General features: G+C 40.1%; 2 protein-coding genes across 4 annotated transcripts in view; both read left to right on the top strand.

The window, feature by feature from the left end:
• LOC126761794 (COMM domain-containing protein 4) overlaps positions 1 to 18,657 on the top strand; it is a 64,415-nt gene that overhangs the window by 15,185 nt on the left and 30,573 nt on the right. The window lies entirely within an intron of this gene.
• Positions 10,111 to 18,657, top strand: part of LOC126761789 (glutactin-like) — a 29,655-nt gene continuing 21,108 nt past the window's right edge. The window contains exons 1-7 of one of the 3 annotated variants that reach the window (XM_050478179.1): positions 10,111 to 10,388; positions 12,605 to 12,757; positions 12,835 to 13,350; positions 13,409 to 13,544; positions 13,629 to 13,819; positions 13,882 to 14,206; positions 14,261 to 14,292. In XM_050478179.1, coding sequence (XP_050334136.1) covers positions 10,164 to 10,388; positions 12,605 to 12,757; positions 12,835 to 13,350; positions 13,409 to 13,544; positions 13,629 to 13,819; positions 13,882 to 14,206; positions 14,261 to 14,292 — 1,578 coding nt within the window. In that variant the 5' untranslated portion in view covers positions 10,111 to 10,163. Of the gene's footprint in view, positions 10,389 to 12,604; positions 12,758 to 12,834; positions 13,351 to 13,408; positions 13,545 to 13,628; positions 13,820 to 13,881; positions 14,207 to 14,260; positions 14,508 to 18,657 lie in introns of those variants that run through there. The other 2 variants (XM_050478181.1, XM_050478180.1) reach the window with 2 other exon arrangements.

Below are 18,657 nucleotides of genomic sequence, written 5' to 3'. Positions count from 1 at the left end.
ATATATTCAAAGTATTGATCATTGCTTTTTACACATTTTGACCACTTTTCGGTAATCGAAAGGGGCCAAGTCTGTTGAATACGGCGGGTAGCGTAGCAGCTCCCAGCCAACTACATACTTTGCTTGATGCAATTGTCGTGTAACAAAAGCTATTGCTAAGACGCCGTTACATCTTCAACAAGTCACTGTTTGGTGTGTTTTATAAGCATAGGTAATCATTGGTCATAGGGTTCAACAAGACTGCCGAGTCGTGGGTCTGTGGCGTGGCCTCTAAGATCGTGCGCTTTAACAACGCTAGACTGTGGGGTTAAATAAAGTTACTTGTAGACGCAGATAAGCCGGAGACGACTGACAGTTTGGAAGAGATAATTCGACGCGTACTATTATTGACTTCTTCCGGTATAGCCTTCAAGCCCTTTTTCGATTCGATGGTCTATCACAATTCTGGTTTCTATTTCAGCTAGTGGCTGGCTGTAGGTTGTATCGAAGTTGCTTGAAACTTAGCATTCGGGATAGTTAAGGAGGAATGGATAAGATGATTCTACAAAATCTTCCATACAACTTCAAGGATATCTAATTGAAAAGATGTTTGTCGTTATACAAGTATGTTGAACAAACAGAAATTAATTGTAAAAATAAATGAAATTTTCTGAATGAGTACCAGAGTGGGTAACAGAATACAGAACTTTTTCATAGGTGAGTTGAAGCTAGGAAAGGGCAGTTTCTGTAAGTTCTTTCTCATTCTTTAAGGCTACCAGACTACTCTTCTGCTAATACCTGCAGTGATAAACGTATTGCAACGAAGTGCAGCTTCTTTCAGGGTGGTGAAAATTCACTCCGACAGCAGAGCGGCAATACTAGCGCTGAGCTCAATAACTGTTGACCAATAGACTACATACTGTAAGGCTAAAAATCCTGTATTTTGCAAGTCGTCAAAGTTGCATGGAGGAGGGAATCATCCAGGCACTTTTTCTTCCACTGTCCAGCGTTTACAAGCCTGACCTCGCCACTCTTATCTTCTGAGAACCAGAAGACATAGCCGAAACCGTCATAAGCTGATGCCACAAATTGTGTAAGGCTCAAAACACTTTTTCGATTTGTGAAGGTCTTATGTTCAATTATATAGAAGTTTCCTTATGGCATTTCGAGCTGTCTAAGTAAAATCCCTGTTAGGATCGACCTCTGAACCTAACCTAACACAGTCTTCTGCCAATTGCACACACATATTGAAGCAAAAAAATGGTTTTCGTTTGCAAAACGACAGTACAGCTAATGCAATTATAGCTTAGTTCACATAGCTTTAGTCAGCCGGGTGTCATACCTTAAAATTGCAGCTGCAGAGCAGATTTTTGGTTTTCAGCCAGCTTAAAAGAATGCTGAAGAATTATAAATGGTATGATAAGGATTTTTAAGCACCTACTACCGTAGCTTGTCGATACCAAAACAATATTGATTCGAAGTTCTTTTATGTATATACTTTTCCTTCCCCTTCATGTGTGTAAATAACTCAATTCCAAATCAAAGTTTAAGCAGCTAAAACTTTAGTATAAAAAGTAATATTACATTTCTCACATATAGAATATGGAATTTCAAAATATCACAAATTGCAAATTCAAATCAGCAATTTGACTAACTTCTTGTTGTGTTTTGTATTTATTTATTTATTTTAATAAATCTCGTATGCTCTAATGACATAATCTCGGCTTGGTTTTCGGAAATAAATTTAAATAGCTCGTAAAAGTAAAGCAATAAACATGTTTTACAACAACAAACCAGTTACTTATATTTTATATTCTATGTACACACACCGGACATATGTGTAGACATCACTTATGCTGATATGTGTACTTCTGCTGTGGCACTGTGGCATTCAGCACATGTAAAATTGTAAAAATAAATTTTTATGTCCGAACTGCAACAAAATAAGATTTTAAAATATATACAAAAAAAAAACAAAAACAAATTGTTGATTATGCAAAAACACCTTTACGAGAGCGCAGTGGTGTGCCAAGCCTACACACACACACACGAACAAACATAAAAGCAGCACTAAAAAGTACTAAAGGGTCGGTTGCTTGGGTCGATTTTATAGGCCAAACAACTGGTTCAATGCACAGAAATCGACACACATGCACGCAGCAACACACACTACTGCATATGTATGTGTAGTATATTAAGTGCTGCATGTGTGTGCTTGTGTGACTTGTGCCCACAGGCTTCTTCACCTACGGTCATTACCATGGTGAAATGTCCTTGTAACGTGTTGTTTTGTTGCTATTTTGTGGCGCGCACACACCGACAACAGCAACAACAAGCACGGCGTGCGTAGCAGCGTTGTTGCCAATAATGTCAATAATATTGACGCAACATTTAGAATTGATTTTTATGCCTAATATGACTTTTCGTGTCCTTTATGCGATTTTATATGTGGCAACCAGGTTGTGCCGCGCACTTTTGACTCCGCAACCTTTCCTATGGGTGTGTGGCAACGTTCTATGTGTCATTAGCTAGCCAACCGCAAGCATATTAAACACATTGCGAGGCGTATATCAATAAACTTAAATATTCAAAGATTTCCATTCGATTTTGTGTGTGCGCTTGCGATTTTATTTTACGATCGCGCGGTCGCTTTATGGCTTGTTAGGTGCGTTTGTTGCGTCTGCATTGGTATTGGTGTAGTATTGCATGCGTGTAGGTATTTAACTATGCCTGCTGCGGCTTGACGCGTCTTATGAGTTCTAAATACACACATTTAGTGGCAATTTGACGAGCGCTTACCGCACACTACATACACAAGCACGGGGATACACCGATCTCCACCCAAATACGACATAACGCACAAGCAGCCGCCGCCTCTGCCTGCCTTGCTAAGAACTCAATTTGCTTGTGTTGGATTTTATGAGTCCGCATACATAAATGATGATTACGTATGCCAAAGCTTTTATGGTTTTACAATATGTTGGCCTGTTTTGGGTTTTAGCCTATTAAACTTTGATTTGGTATTGAGTTATTTACACACATGAAGGGGGAGGAAAAGTATAAACATAAAAGAACTTCGAAACAATATTGTTTTGGTATCGCGCAGCTACGGTAGTGGGTGCTTGTAAATCCCTACCAACCCACTTATAATTCTTTAGCATTCCTTTAAGGTGGCTGAAAACCAAAAATTTGCTCTGCAGCTGCAATTTCAAGATATGACACGCGGCTAACCGAAGTTAAGTGAACTAAGGTATAATTGCACTAGCTGTACTGATCTCAGTTTTCCAAATGAAAACCATTTTGTGGCTTCGATATGAGACGCAACTCGAGTAGACTGTGTTTGGTTAGGTTAAAAGAACGATGCTAACATGAATCTTACTTGGACAGCTTGAAACGAAAATCCGTTGTGGTGCCTATGAAACTCCTATATAATTGAACATAAGACCCTCACAAATCGATAAAAGTTTTGGAGCTTTTTACAATTTGTAGCCACGGTTAATGTCAGTTTCGGCTGTGTCTGCTGGTTCGCTGAAGGTAAGACTGCCGAGATGTTTCAACCTTATTCTAGAAAGTGCTGGATAATTGAAGAAAAAGTGCTTGAATCTTGCCACCTCACCCTTCTCCATGCAAATTTGACTACTTGCGTCCGACAAGATTTTTAGCCTTACAGTATGAAGCCTATTGGCCAACAGTTATCGAGCTCAGCGCCAGTATTACTGCTCTGCTGTCGGAGTGAATGCTGACCATCTTAAAAGAAGCTGCACTTCGGCGCAGTACATTTACTGCCACCTTAATGCCTGCAAAACTCTACAGTGGTCCTGCGGAAAGCTAAGAATGACAGAGAGCTTACAGAAAACTTCACCTATTAGCTTCAACCCACCTATTAAAAAGTTGTCTGCTGTGTTGCGCACTACGGTACTCATTTATAAAATCTTATTTATCCCCATATACAGAAGAAATCTTTGTGAGTTCATCTCATCACTTCCTTTTTCACTGTCCCGAAAGCTAGGGTTGTCGTTTGTCGAAACATATGGGCCTAAGAAACAGATCTTTCGCCAGCACACTGATACATTTCAGTATTCTGCTGGATACATAAATCTAAGGACCTTGATACTGCGTCTAAGGATTGCCGTGCAGTCAAACATCAGGTCCTTCAGAGTTTCCGGCTCCATGAGACAGAACCGTCTGTTTGCACACGAGGCTAGATCCTTGTTAAATAAGTCCTTCTTGAGCTTACAGTGTCCAATATAAAATGAAAATAGAATTTGCCTTTCGGGAGTTTGATTGCACTTTTAAATCTACATATATAGTGAGGCTGTAACCACCCATTACCAAATTTGTCTAGCGCATGCAAGTGAGCTGTTACTAATACTTTTCTCTGCCCACTCTTTCCTCCATGTGGATTATCTCCTTTATAGTATGAGAACTAATCGCAATCGGAACCCCACCGATTTTACCCTTTTATTAGCAGCTGCAGAGCGGGCTGGCTCGTCAGGCAGTTCATGCCTGGCTGTACTCCTGCAACCTGGTACCCAGATGAGGTGTATTTGGTGCGACTTGATAGGCTGTTAAGCCATCCTATGCACTCACGCATCAATAGCGATTTGATCTCATAAGTCGAGATCGCTTTAAGTGCCGCAATAGTTGGAGCTTCATATCTACACACCAATTTGCGTGGTAAGTGCTCAAAAAATGCCCCAGATTTGGTACGCGCTCCTGAGATACCTGCAGCAATGCATTCCGACGTTTTCGAGTCACTAGCGTACTACTTAATATTGCTACCTCTTAGCAGTAGATCAAACGTGAAGTCTTTGTGAGAAAAGCCAGTGGTGTTTCATCATTTAAGGCTTTCATTTGCTAGGATGTGATTAACTTCCCTCTTCTGCTTTCTTTTAAATCATGACTTCAATGACTTCATGACTTCTGGTGCTTTCAATGGTTGAAATCATATCGAAGTCGGAGATGCTTTCGAATCCACCGCTCCATCCGTAACAATCGGCCTCACGATGATGGTACACATCCTCCTGTTGATTCTGGGCTGGGAGCTTTTGTGGCTTTGATCATGGTCAGATCCACATGCTGCTTTCACTTAGAGAGTGTGACTCAAATATACGATCTTATGCGTAATCTCTTAACTTTCTGTCTCCAAGGGATTAGCTCCTAAGGCCCGGCAGGGTGCCATCTCTAACTTTCTGTTTTCAATCTTTTAAAATCTACTCCATAAAGTGAATTGCACACGATGGCGTATGGACTCATCTGGTTCTTGTTGAATATTCTGCTCCACAGCCTTCTATAAGACGAGTAGAGAATAGTGGAATAGTGGAGCTTGTAGTAATCCATTGCTCTAGCATGCTCTGTCTGCATTCCATTCTCTTTGACAGGGCGAGTCTAGTTAAATAGAAGAAATGATTTGTTTTATAAATATGCGAATGAAGTTTCTAAAATAAAACAATAACCGTGTTCATTCCCCTTCCGAGCAATATTTCCACTCGCACCCAAGGGACAACCTGCTCACAAGAGGAATTTAAAACTCATTTTTTCGCATTTTATATATTCACACAACGCACTGACAGGCGATCTGCGTAATCCGTAAATTATCATAAACAAATTAAATAAGTTCGTGATGTGTCAGATTCAATGTGAGAAACAAAAACAAATCCAAGGCTCGGATGCCGAGGGTGAGTGTGCAGTATATACTTACGCCAGACAGCCACAACGCCTTGTTATTAAGAAACGTTGGAACGAGCGGTTAAGAGTATAGCAGAACCCTTTGTTGGAGCGAAGCACCTTTTTATTTGTCGAGCAAAGTAAATATGGCAAAATTAAATGAATTGTAGCGACATTTCTGTATGGAAAGTTAGCTTTGCGGCAACAACAAACAGACAAGCACACAAGACGAAGGGAAGCGGTACGGTTGTGTTGGTGGATTGGTTACTTGGTTCATCACATTTTGCGTGCCGCTGGGAGTCTGACAGCGGCCACCACAACAGTGTCAACGGCGGCTCAAGTGATGAAATTGTACGCAATGCCCGCTGGGACTGAGGCCTAACGAAACTTTCTGGCTGCGAAAAAAGCAACGCCGAGCGTAAACCTACGCAGGCAGGTTGGCGGAGTGTGTAACGGTAAGGGAAGTCAGGGGAGCGCTGTGCGAAAAAGTCACTTGCGAGCTTAAAAGTAATTTGTTTGTGGCGCAACATGACAGCATTGCGGTGATGACACTGACGGGCACCGAGGAATGCGGGTTGGTGGCCGCGCTCAACTCATTGGCCTGAGTAAAGTGGAACTGGCCGGCCAAGAAGGGGTTGTTGCTATTAAAGCTGGTGTGATGCTATGGTGTTGCAACCAATGACGTTTATTTAAATCACAGCAGCGGCCATTCAGATTACAGGCGACACGCAATCTTCCGCTGCTGATTACATGTCTCAGCTCACCTCACGAGCTTGCGTGGAGGACAAGGAAGCGCTGCGACAGTTATGAGCAGCTCAAATGATGGACGGTTATGCAAAACGTGAAGCCAGAGAACAGACGGGACCCAGCATTGAGACGCCGCCATCAGGTTGTAGGGTGAGTTGTGAGACTTGTTTTACATCATAACCGTTGTAATCATATTTAATTACTATAAATAGACCTACGAACGTATAGTCTTCATATTTAATCGTCATTGTTGTTATTGTTTTCATTTTCCGCTTCATTGCGTCACTGACATAATGATTTGCTTTTAACTGCGCAAATTTGTATCTCATCATTTACCCGTAATTACACGAAATATGCTCGGCCCATGTTGGGTTGAGCTGCGCGTAAGTGCACTGGGGTGTTTGAGAAGCGTGTTGTAAATATTGTTTGTCATTTAAAAAACGCGCAAATCCATTGTCCTGCCACAATTTGTTGTTGCTGTTGCTAAAACGTGTCGTCGCCGCTGATTTAATTTTGTTTTCGTCGTTATTGTGGGTTTGTTGTATTGCCGGCACGTGTCCGGACGTCGTCCCACACATCGCCGATTGCTGCTTTCCGGCCGCTGCTCATATCCCGTTATTTCGTTAGAGTGCCAATCTAATGCGCAGCATGTTATTCTATTTTGCAACACATCCTTTCGGAAAGCAAATGAACAAATTGACCGCAGCAAGTTGCTCTCACATATTGTTCAGCGACGAAAGTCGATTGAAGCCTTGAGAGCACAGTGTTTTGCTATCGGCTATTATTTACGCTAACTCTACACAGTTGGCCGTTCGGCTCTAAAATGTCGAACTACACAACTCTCCGGTAACTGTTTGGTGGATAACTGTTTTATGAGAGGCCTAGGATTGCAGAAGGGCATGTCATCGTCGTTGTCTTTGGCATGCTGGTCAAACATCGAACGCTCCACTGGCGATCACATTGGAAAATGAGATATGTATGTACCTGCACCGGAGTTTGTTGTTGGTTTTTTGTTTTTGGTTTTTTTGTTTTTGATCTCTTGTTGTTGCTGTAGTGTGGTCCATCAGCTCTGTACGACCTTTGGCTCAGCACAATGGGCTGTGGGGTTAATGATTATAGAGGGGAACGCAAAAGTTCGACTCGCCTGAGCCCCCCAACGCCGTAACGCCACCTTTGCTTCCCAATGCGGACCAGTGTCGCATAACACCCTAGGTTAGGAGGTGGTAGCTCTTGGTGGTCGCACACATGCGATCTCTAGCAATCAGCTTGAGGGGTGCCATGAAGTACGGCTTACTCCGGTCGAGAGGGACCGGGAATGCCTGTGACTGAGGTCCCTGCACCAAATTTGAAGATGCCATTCGTAGAGAGATGGCTATGACAGCTTAGCGCGGAAGGCAGGATTTCTTGAGCAAAAGTGTGGATTCTCTGCTCTCAACAGCGTGCTTTCTTCTCAGTTTTAAACAAAAGTGAGATAAAAGAAGGGATAATCCTCTCATAAAGCCTTTGAAAATCTCACTTGTTTTATAGTTTAATGAGAACACCTCGGTTTATATGGAATATTCAATATAAGCAATAGTTTTTCTCTCAATTTTACTTCCCTCGCCCACTGTATTTCCCATCCAATTGGTTTTGGTTGTGATTTGTGCGCGTGAGAGCGTGTAAAGTGCGTGTAATCATAGTCAAAAAAACAGCGTTGCACCAACAAATTATAAAAGCTAACAGCATCAATAACAACAACACGTGCAATCGTAGTTATAAAATAGTCATTAAGCATTTAATAGTCGGCGTGTCGGCAAGTTCGACTTACAAGCGCTTGTACAAGCATCGTTGAGCGCCAGCAGCCGTCCGACCACGCATTCAAACGAATTGGTTTTCGACGTCGCGGTTGTATGAGGTCTCTTTCATGACTGCCGTCGCTACTCCTGCTGAGGTGGTGGTGGTGGCGTTGTTGTCTTCGGCATCGGTGTTTATGTTTTGTGGTTTGGGTAACGCGTGTCACGCGGCTCATCACTCATCCAACCGCCGAGCGGCCTGCTTCAAATACCTATTCTCAGCGCCTTTATATAACTTTCCCATGTATTGCTGACTTTTCCCCTTGAACACTGCTCTGTTGTAGTTTCGGATCGCCCTCACATTGTTTGTGTTATAAATTATGAGCAAATTTTAAAATGATTGCGCGATAAGAGTGCCTATCAGCCGTTATTTAGCATAACCCGCGTTTGTTTCGCGTAAACTACCCCACTTAATTGCGGTTGCATTGACTTTTACAATTTTTACGATTATAAAACTTATCTCACACGAAGAAAAAACTTTGTATTTCAACAGGGTGGGATTAAAAAAAAAGAAACTACATTATAAAGTAAGCCATGTTTTGTGTGGGAAATTATTTCTTAGATTTTTAACGCCGGATTATTCTACTAAAACCATAGTGTGCTCGAAATTTGGAAGGAATACTCGTAAACCCGGTTTTGTGTGGGGTCAAGGTCTCTGGTTTCTTGCTTGTAGATATTTTGACACCGGATCGATAGATGATAACTATATTCCGTTCATACCACAGTCGGGGTTCATCCGTCAAAGTACTGTCAACTCGGCAGCATTTTACAAAATTTTGCGAAGAACCATAGTCCACTCTCACGATAGTCGAGTCTATGTAATCGAAACGGACCCGGTTGTTTATCCGACCAAGGACTAGAAACATGGCATCTTTCTTCAAAATTGATAAGTCTAAAAAGATTATATCGAGGCGTAGGTGTATGGTTTCTTACAACTTTTAATGCCAGCTAAATAGATGATAACCATATTCCGGCACAGAACAATAGGGTCTTCGTTATCGGAACGGACCCAGATTTGCATCCGTCAAAGTACTGTCAACTCGGCAGCATTTTTAAAAATTATGCCAAAAACCATAGTCCGCTCCCAGGGTAATCGGGTCTATTTAATCGGAACGGGCACGGCTTCTTATCCGGCCAAGGACTATCAACTCAACAACTTTCTTCAAAATTGATGAGTCTAAACAGATTATGGCTAGGTTTAAGTCTCTGGTTTCTTACAACTTTTAATGCCGGCTCGTTAGATGATAATTATATTCCGTTGAATCGATAGTCGGGTCTATGTAACCGGAACGAACCCGAACTTTTAACGGTCAAAGGGCTATCAACTCGACATCATTATTAAAAATTTTGTTAGGAACCATAGTTCGCCTCCACGGTAGTCGAGTCTACGTAGCCGGAACGGAATTTAATCACCAAAGCACTACGAGCTCGGTAGCATTCTTAAACATTTTGTCTGAAACCATAGTCCGCTCACACGTTAGTCGAATCTACGAACTCGATTGTTGTTTATCCGACCAAGCAGTAGCAATTTGGCATCTTTCTTCACATTTAGATCAGTATTGTTTACTGCTGCTACAACAACAATAGCGGTAAGCATAGTATGCTAGAAATTAGTAGCGAAAACTCAACAACATCTGCGAAATCTCTGGCGAAACTGCAAGCAGTCACTTATCATCAAATTTTAACACGATCGTTTGCTTGTGGTACTATTATTTTTATCAGCACTGTGTCAACGTGTTTGTTTACTTTGCGATAGCTCCTAAAGCTAGTGAAACGAGTCGCTTTAATCGCTGGTATTGTTTTACCAAAATACACTTGCTTTACCGAGCACCGCTGAGCATAAGTTTAGCATTTTACGGCCGTTCATTTGTAACGTAAAATATCTCTCATTAATGTGTAGGCATTCAGTTGTTACTCGTGCCGCTTAGAGGCTAGACCATGAAACTATTGCTTGGCGTATTAGCTTTGGTGGGCACACTCGTCGTTGTTGTCGCACTGGTGACATCAAAGTCCATCACAGCCGATTCGCCGCCGCACGTCACTATACCCGGTCAAGGTGCAGTACTCGGCAGTGTCGCTGAAACATTATGGACGAAACAGAAGTTTAACTCATTCCGCGGTATTCCCTATGCGGAATCGCCAAGTGGTGAACTGCGTTTCAAGGTTAGTTTACAGTGTGCGAAGTGCCTAGTCCAGTGTTAGTTGTTACAGAATATTTAAAAATAATCGGCGTGTGTCACCTGCATCTATTTAGAAAAAATGCATAATATGGGAAATGTGAAACCAGTCTATAATTTGTGCTGATAATTTAAATATTTGTTTCTATTTGCATTTATAATTAGCGATCTCTGTATTTAGTGCCTTTATACAGCGTCTAGTAATACTACGAACTTTGTTTTGCTAAGCAAGATTTGATAAAAAAAACTTGGCATAAATAATGATTTCTTTAAGGTTTTTATAGCTTGTGAATGAAATTTCGTTTTAAATATTTATAGTGCTTGTTATGCCATAAAAAGTGTCTTTTAAGTTTGCCACGAAGTTTATAATAGCCAAAAGGAAATATCGGAGACCCTATAAAATATATATACGAGTATAAGTGATCAGCTTGACGAGTTAAGCCGATTTAGTTTTACTAGTTCTTGAGATATCGTTCGTGAAATTTAGTACACGTCTTTTCCTCTTCAAGCAGCTGCTCATTTGTCACAACCGCTGATATGCGGCGACTATAACATATAGCTGCCATACAAACTGAACGATCGAAAAGAAGTGCTTATATGAAAAACTTTTTTATATGAAGATATTTTCCCACGAAATTTGGCACAGATTATTATCTCAGGCATTGCTATAATCTCCGAAAGAGTTGTTTAGTTTGGATCGGATGTAATTTGATTATAAAGTTTCAATGTGATTTCACGAGAAGCTGGCCGCCAGCGGGCTCTATAAAAGAAACGTGTCTGACCAGTGTTTACGTGACTTTGATATCAAGATGTGATGTGATTTAAAATTCAAGAGGTGACCTCACGTTAAGCTTGCTGTTAGCGAGCTCTATAAAAGAAAAACAGGCACCGTACCTGGCCAGTGCTTGAGTGATTCTCGTGTAGAGATGTGATGCGATTTAAAAGTCAAGAGGTGACCTCAATGGAATCTGGCTGTCAGCTGGCTCTATAAAAGTAACGCAGTCACCGTGCCTGGCCTGTACTTAAGCGACTCTCATGTCGAGTTGTGATGTGATTTAAAAGTCTTAAAGTGAACTTAAAGTGACTCTCATGTGATGCGATTTAAAAGTCAAGAGGTGACCTCACGGGAAGCTGGCTGCTAGCGGGCTCTATAAAAGAAAATCAGTCACCGTGCTTAAATGACTCTCATGTCGAGATGTGATGTGTTTCAAAAGTCATGACGTGACTGTGGACTTGACTAAATGTAAACAAAAAGGCTGTTGACTCTAAATGTAATGAAAAAAGCTAATGACCTCCGCAAAATGTAAACAAAAGGGCCATTGAATGTAAACTAGGTTTTTTGACTTGGCTAAATGTAAACAAAGGTTGTGGGCTTGACTAAATGTTAAAAAAGACCATTGACTCTACGTGTTAACAAACAGGTCAATGACATTTACATACAAACCATACAAACTGAACGATCAAACTTTAGATCTTGTATGGAAAACTATTTAATTAACGAGATATCTTCACAACATTTGGCACAGAGAATTGTTCGCGGCCTCTTCTTCGAATAAATTATTTACATCGGACTAATATAGCATATAGCTGCCATACAAACTGAACTGTTGACCTTTCAAATAGAATTTTAGTCTTGAATTTTTCTCTTCCTCGCCCTTTTCCGTTCTCTCCTCTCTCTCTCTCTCTCACACTTTCCTATCAATACACTTAGCATTGTACTCTCAATAGTCGTGTTCCTCAATCTTGAAACTGAATTAAATGATAACGATTTAAGAGAAAGAAAGAAAAATAGGCACATAGATTGAAACGTGCAAATCGACTCGGTCTTATCTCCGTTAAGTGAAGTGAGTGGCAAAGTCCGAGTATGCATAGGTATATGCTTTCGTAAGCCAAAAATTATGAGTGTACTAGGTACGTATATAATGACGTAGCACCGAACTGCGATAACACTATAGTGTACTAGGAACGTACGGTGGCTCATAATGACGTAGTCACAAACAAAAATACTATATTCTTACTCTTACTATAATATTTATGAGTGTACTAGAACTGCGATAACACTATAGTGATAATGAGTGAACGTCACGGTGGCTCAGTGGTTTGGCTTTTAGTACAGCCAGAGAGTTTTTCGCGCAAGAAAATATTAAATATGTCAGCAAACAAAAATACTATATTCTTACTCTTACTATAATATTATTATAGCCACCAGTTAGTCGTAGCCCCTGGCAAGGCACCTACGATGCGCGCAACTTCGGCAAACGCTGTCCGGTCATAACAACCGTCGGAAAATTAAATGCTAGCCAACTGCAGGAAGACTTGGAGGATTGTCTAAACTTGAGTGTCTACAGCAAAAAAGTAAGGTTCACACGTACATATATATTTTCTATATCTACATATATACATTATATACTTCATATATATTCCAATAACAGCTCGCGGCCAAGCAGCCGGTAATGTTCTACATTTATGGCGGCGGCTTCACCAATGGCTCCGCCTCCGATCACCCACCACACCATCTGCTGGAGAAAGACATTGTGCTGGTAGTGGCGCAATATCGCGTCGGCGCGCTCGGCTGGTTGACCATACTCACCGAGGACATGCCCGGCAATGCGCCAGTGCTGGATCTGCTTTTGGCCTTGAGTTGGGTGCAAAAGCACATACATGCGTTTGGTGGCGATCCCACGCGTGTTACGATAGTCGGTCAGAGCGCCGGTGCCGCCATGTCTGGTGCGCTGCTGCTAAGTCCGCAAACACCGGAACACTACTTTAAGCGCTCGATTGTGCAATCGGGCGCCATAACGGCACCGTGGGCTATAAATCGCGAGCCATATGCGCAGGTTCAACGCATTTGCGAGGCGCTTCAATGCGCGAAGTGTGAAGATAAGCACGAGGCATACGATTGCCTCAGGCAGGTTGATTTGCTGCAGCTGTTGCGCGTAACCAAAGAGGTGAGTTTTGAGCGCCTGTATTCAGAGAGCTGATTTATTTAATATTTTGTGTGCTTAGGAAAGCTTCAGTCCCGTTATAGGTGATGTGCAGGGCGTGCTGCCAACAGAACCGCAAACACTGTTACGGAATCTCAAGCGCACAGTGCCGTTAATGACTGGCTTCACAAAGCACGATGGCACTTTCGTGCTGGCAAGTAAGTTTTAATCTCAACAAAAATGGATTGAAATCAAACTAATTTGAAAAAAATGTTGAAAACATCATTCAAAACACGTCACAGCGCTTTATGATATGCTTTTGGCAAAGTATGGTAGCATTGCTAAGCTCACTGTGCGCCAGTTCGCAAATACGCTGATCGACTTAGGCAAAGACAGCACTAGCCTCTCTAACAATTTGCTCTTGCGCATGCTCTTCAGACCGGAAATTTTGGATACCAACAATCATACCGCTGCCTGGCCGGCCTATATTGATGTGAGTTAGCATAATCGTCTATTTGCACGTTGCATTATACGCTCATCCACTCCTTATTGCAGATCGCCAACATCATTTATATGAAATCGCCGGTGATTGCCTATGCAAACGAATTGCAGCGGCGCGGTGCCGCAACCGTCTACTTATACAGCTTCGATTATGCCGGCGAGCATACGCGCTTCGGCTATGAGTTGGGTAACTCGCAATATCCCTTTGAGGGTGGCGTACATCATTCGAACGATAATATATATGTGTTTGCCACACATAAACTGAATGCGTATGACACGCAAATCGCAAAGAAAATGGTGGACTTGTGGTACTCCTTCATAGCTGATGGTGTGCCGAGAGTGGCCGATCAACCGGAACTGTCTATCAAAGCCATGGAGAGTATGTATAACTGGAAAATAATGTTCTTTGGTTTATTTAGTATGTATATTTCAGCGGAGTCTGGTCCTTATTTCCACATAAATCAGGTAATGAGCGTGGGCAATGATATTTTAAGCGAGCTCACAGTGACTGTCGACGATCCAGAGCGCTATAAATTGATCAGAACGTTCACTTCGCCGCCAGCATTGCCACCAAGTTTAGCAATTGATTGAAAAATAATTATAGAAATTAGAAAATTTATTTTATTTGGTATGTACTTTAAGTTTCTTATAGCTATTAAATATAAGACTTGACAAGAAAACTGACATTCTATAAAATTAGTGTTCAGTTTTCTGTACACTGAATAGAAGTCCCAAGACGATTTTTACAGTCTGTCAACTCTTGTTTCAGAAAACAAGAAAAAGTACAAATCGGTTAATTTGTATGACGGCTATATGCTATAGCGATCCGATCTGGTTAATTTCTTCGGAGATTGTACCGCTGCCTTGGAGATTAAGACAAGCCGAATTTCGTGATGATATCTCGTCAAATACAAAAGCTTTCTATACCAGTACTGATATTTGAACCTTCAGTTTGTATGACAGCTATATGCTATAGTGATCCGATCTGAACAATTTCTCCGGAGATTATACCGTTGCTTTGGAGATTAACACATGCCAAATATCATGAAGATACCTCGTCAAATGCAAAAGATGTCCATACAGGTGCTGAATTTTGAACGTTCAGTTCGTATGGCAGCTATATGTTATACGTATAGTGATCGGATCTAAATAATTTCTTCGGAGATTATACTCTTGCCTTAGGCAATAATTCTCGTCAAGTTTCGTGAAGATACCTCTAAAAAAGTTTAAACTTGGAATATAATATACGATTCTTATACCCCTTCCCAACACTGTTTCTACTAATCTCCACTATTTTTACTAATCACGCCAATTTTTCCAATTAGCTAAGGCATATGACTTGCTCAATTTGCCTGCCATGAATTTCCATCAAACTAATATATTTCTAGCTTTTAGCCACAAAATTTGCTGCCAAAAAGCGTTTCAAATTCAATTTTAGCTTTAGCCACAAATGCCCGAAAGTTGTTTGCCAACACTATATTTTCGCAACCGAACGTAGCATTTTAATGTACATCGCACATACACACGACAATGAAGTCTGCCTTAGCGCAGCTAAAAGCTCTCTCAAATGGCACTTACTCTTGCTAACTGCCCCCGTCTTAATTTTCATATGTCAACAGTCGACGACAAAATTACGACACCACAAAGTAAACAAATTAACTAAATCATCCAGAAATTGGCAGCGAGTGAAGTGGACCAAGGAAGCGCACCAAATTCAACAGTAGATTTATGCTTTGTGCTCGTATGTGTATTTGTGCTTTTTAGTGTTTGGCTGTGTGTGTTTTTTAAGGTTTGTCTGTGTGTTTGCTTTGTTAGTGTGTGTGTATTTTCTTTTTGCTACTGTCTTCTTTATTGCGCTTTTTGTTTTGCTTAGACTTTGAGGTTTCTGTGGTGTAGCTTTTTGACAATTTTATCTTTTAGCTGTGAATTAGCGATTAGCGCGTAAAGTACATAAGTCGAAAAAGCTGATTTTGAAGCTGAGAAGGATTTGGTGCTTTCTTTTGTATTTTTTTTAAAGAGCCAAACTTGAAATGAGAGAAAAGTCAAATGACAAACATTTTGGGAAATCAAGATTCTTAGGAAAATGATGAATACATCTTCCATTGATAAAAAATGGAGTATCCAGGTCTAAAATAAAGCTTTAAGTTCATTAAAAACATTATCTAAAATTTCCTAATAAGCGATATATATATACATTTAAAAAAATTATTGTGAAGTGCATAAGTTGAAAAGCAAATTTTTAAGTTGAAGTATTATGGTGCATACTAAGCTCAAGGTTTATTTTGTATTTTTTTTTTAAAGAGAAAAAAAGTAAAATGACTTGGTAAACAATAAATCTAACATTGTTAAAAACAACAACAACAACAAAATATCCTACCCAGGTCTTAAATAAAGCTTTAAAGCTTAATATTTCCTAAAAAGCCATATCTAAATGGAAACCAATTTATAATTGCATAATTTATTTATTTTTTTAATTGAACTTATTCGCTTTTATTTGTTAACCTACGTTATATCCTCTAGAGAATGAGTTTAAAGAAAATTTATTTTTAACAGTCAGCGTCAGTGAGGACTTAAATTAAAAAATATTTCAGCGAAATGAGAGGTGAAAATATTTTTGAAAATTCAAGCATTTTCGGTGTAAATACGCACTGGTCCGACTTCAATTTTTGGTATATACGGGAACAAGGTTGTCCTTAATTTTTGAGATATCGATCTGAAATTTCGCATACGTTCGTTTCTCACGGAAAAACTGGTCATGCGTCGGAATCGCCGCTATCGGGCTGCTATAACATATAGCTGCCATACAAACTGAACAGTCACAAACACATCTTCGTATGGAAAACTTTTTTTCAAAACGAGATATCAACACGAAATTCGGCATGGGTTACCGGCTATGAAAACGATGCAATCTCCGAAAAAAATATGCAGATCGGAGTACTATATCATATAGCTGCCATACAAACGATCGATTTAACATGACTTGTTTTCTAAAGCAACTGTATAATCTTCGAGAAATTTTTTTCGATCGGACCACTATAGTATATAGCTGCCATACAAACTGATCTGTCAATTTGAAGTCCTTGTATGAAAAAATTTTTTAGCTTTACGAAATTTGGTTAGAATTATTTTTTAAGGCGACTCTACAATTAATGCAGAAATTGTTCAAATGGGATCACTCTCATACAAACGGAACGTTCAACGAAACGTTCTTGTATGGAAAACTTTTGTATTTGATGAGATATCTCCCTGAAATTTGGCATATATTATTCATTAAAGCAACGATATAATTTCCGTAGAAATTGTGCAGATCGGTCCACTATAGCATATAGTTGTCATACAAACTGAACGTTCGAAAACATGTCCTTGTGTGAAAAACTTTTGTATTTGAGAAGATATCTTTACAAAATTTGGTGCGAAATATTTTTTAAGGCAACTCTAAAATCTGACCAGAAATTGTTCAGATCGGACTACTATAGCATATAGCTGTCATACAAAGTGACTCATCAAAATCAAGAAAAATAGATTTTTAAAACCTTTTATGCTATAAGAATATACCTGTGAAGGGTATTATAGTTTCTTTATTTTTTGATTTCAATTATTCTCATACATTTTAGCCGCACCATCTCTTATAAGCAGACATCTTAAGCACATGCAGGCTTGAGTTTTGCTGCTGACAAGGCTTTTAGTGTCATTTAAAGTCACAAAATATATTAAAACACACACACAAGTATATATAGTCTTTGTCAGGCTAAGCATATTCTACATTTTATCTATGTAAATGTGTTTGTATTGCTTGTATGTGTGTATGTGTAAGTGATAATTGAATTAGAATGGAAACAACGCCAAATAAAACAAAAAGCGAGAGCGCAAAGAGCATTGGCGTCGCCGCTTGCCAACAGCTTAAATGCCCACTATCCGCAACAACAAAAGGGGAAGAGAGTCAACGCCAACTGTAACTGGTAAAACTTATGTGGCAACAGCATTAGCACATGACTACCACACACACACACATACACACAGGCGAATGCGAGCAACCAAGAATTATTGTGCTTTTAACAAATCCAACATGCATTCGAAATACTCACCACTTGCATACGCATAGATCTTAATTATTTCTCAAGGAATGAATTGCCAATTTCCACACACACACATACACTGATATACATATATGTATATGTATATACATAAGTATTTGTAATAAATGTGCATGAGTACAGTAGTAGGTTTATATGATAATTTGTAAGCTTTCAAAGTTGTCTAAAGTAAAATGTGGTCACCACATTTATATATACATATGTGTGTGTGTGGTTGTGTATGTGTGGCATGTGTTTGCCAGTGTGTGGCGCGTAGGGGGTATATGTTACATTTACATTTGAATTTTCAGCTAATTTAGTGAGTTTGCTAACGTTTGGCGGTGAGCAGGCGGACCAAGTGTTGCCAGAGCGGTAAATTGGTGAATTGCTTTTTGGCATGAATATCACTTTTACCGTTAAACTGGTAAATAAAAGCAGCAGAAGCGGAGTTCTCGTTGCCCAAACGCCTGAAGTTTAACGACACTTTACTAATTACATGTGTGGCAAGCAAGCCAAGTGGTGTGAGTGTGTGGGTGGGGACGATTTCAAAGGCACACACAAGTATGTAATAATATGTATGTGTGTATGTGTAATACTTATCCCTATATGCTAATTAATTTGTCCTTTCCATCAGCGCAGGCTCTCCGCTCACACCATTGCGGCACTTAAAAGTTGTGTAAATCTGTGTATGAGTGTGTGTGGGTTATCCACTGAAATTGAAATAGTAAACAAACACATTATTCTTTGTTTCAACTAA

The sequence above is a fragment of the Bactrocera neohumeralis genome, chromosome 6, assembly GCF_024586455.1.
Source record: "Bactrocera neohumeralis isolate Rockhampton chromosome 6, APGP_CSIRO_Bneo_wtdbg2-racon-allhic-juicebox.fasta_v2, whole genome shotgun sequence".
In the NCBI taxonomy this organism is placed as follows: Eukaryota; Metazoa; Arthropoda; class Insecta; order Diptera; family Tephritidae; genus Bactrocera; species Bactrocera neohumeralis.
Note: the sequence above shows the minus strand (reverse complement) of the source record. Positions and strands in the feature narration are given on the sequence as shown.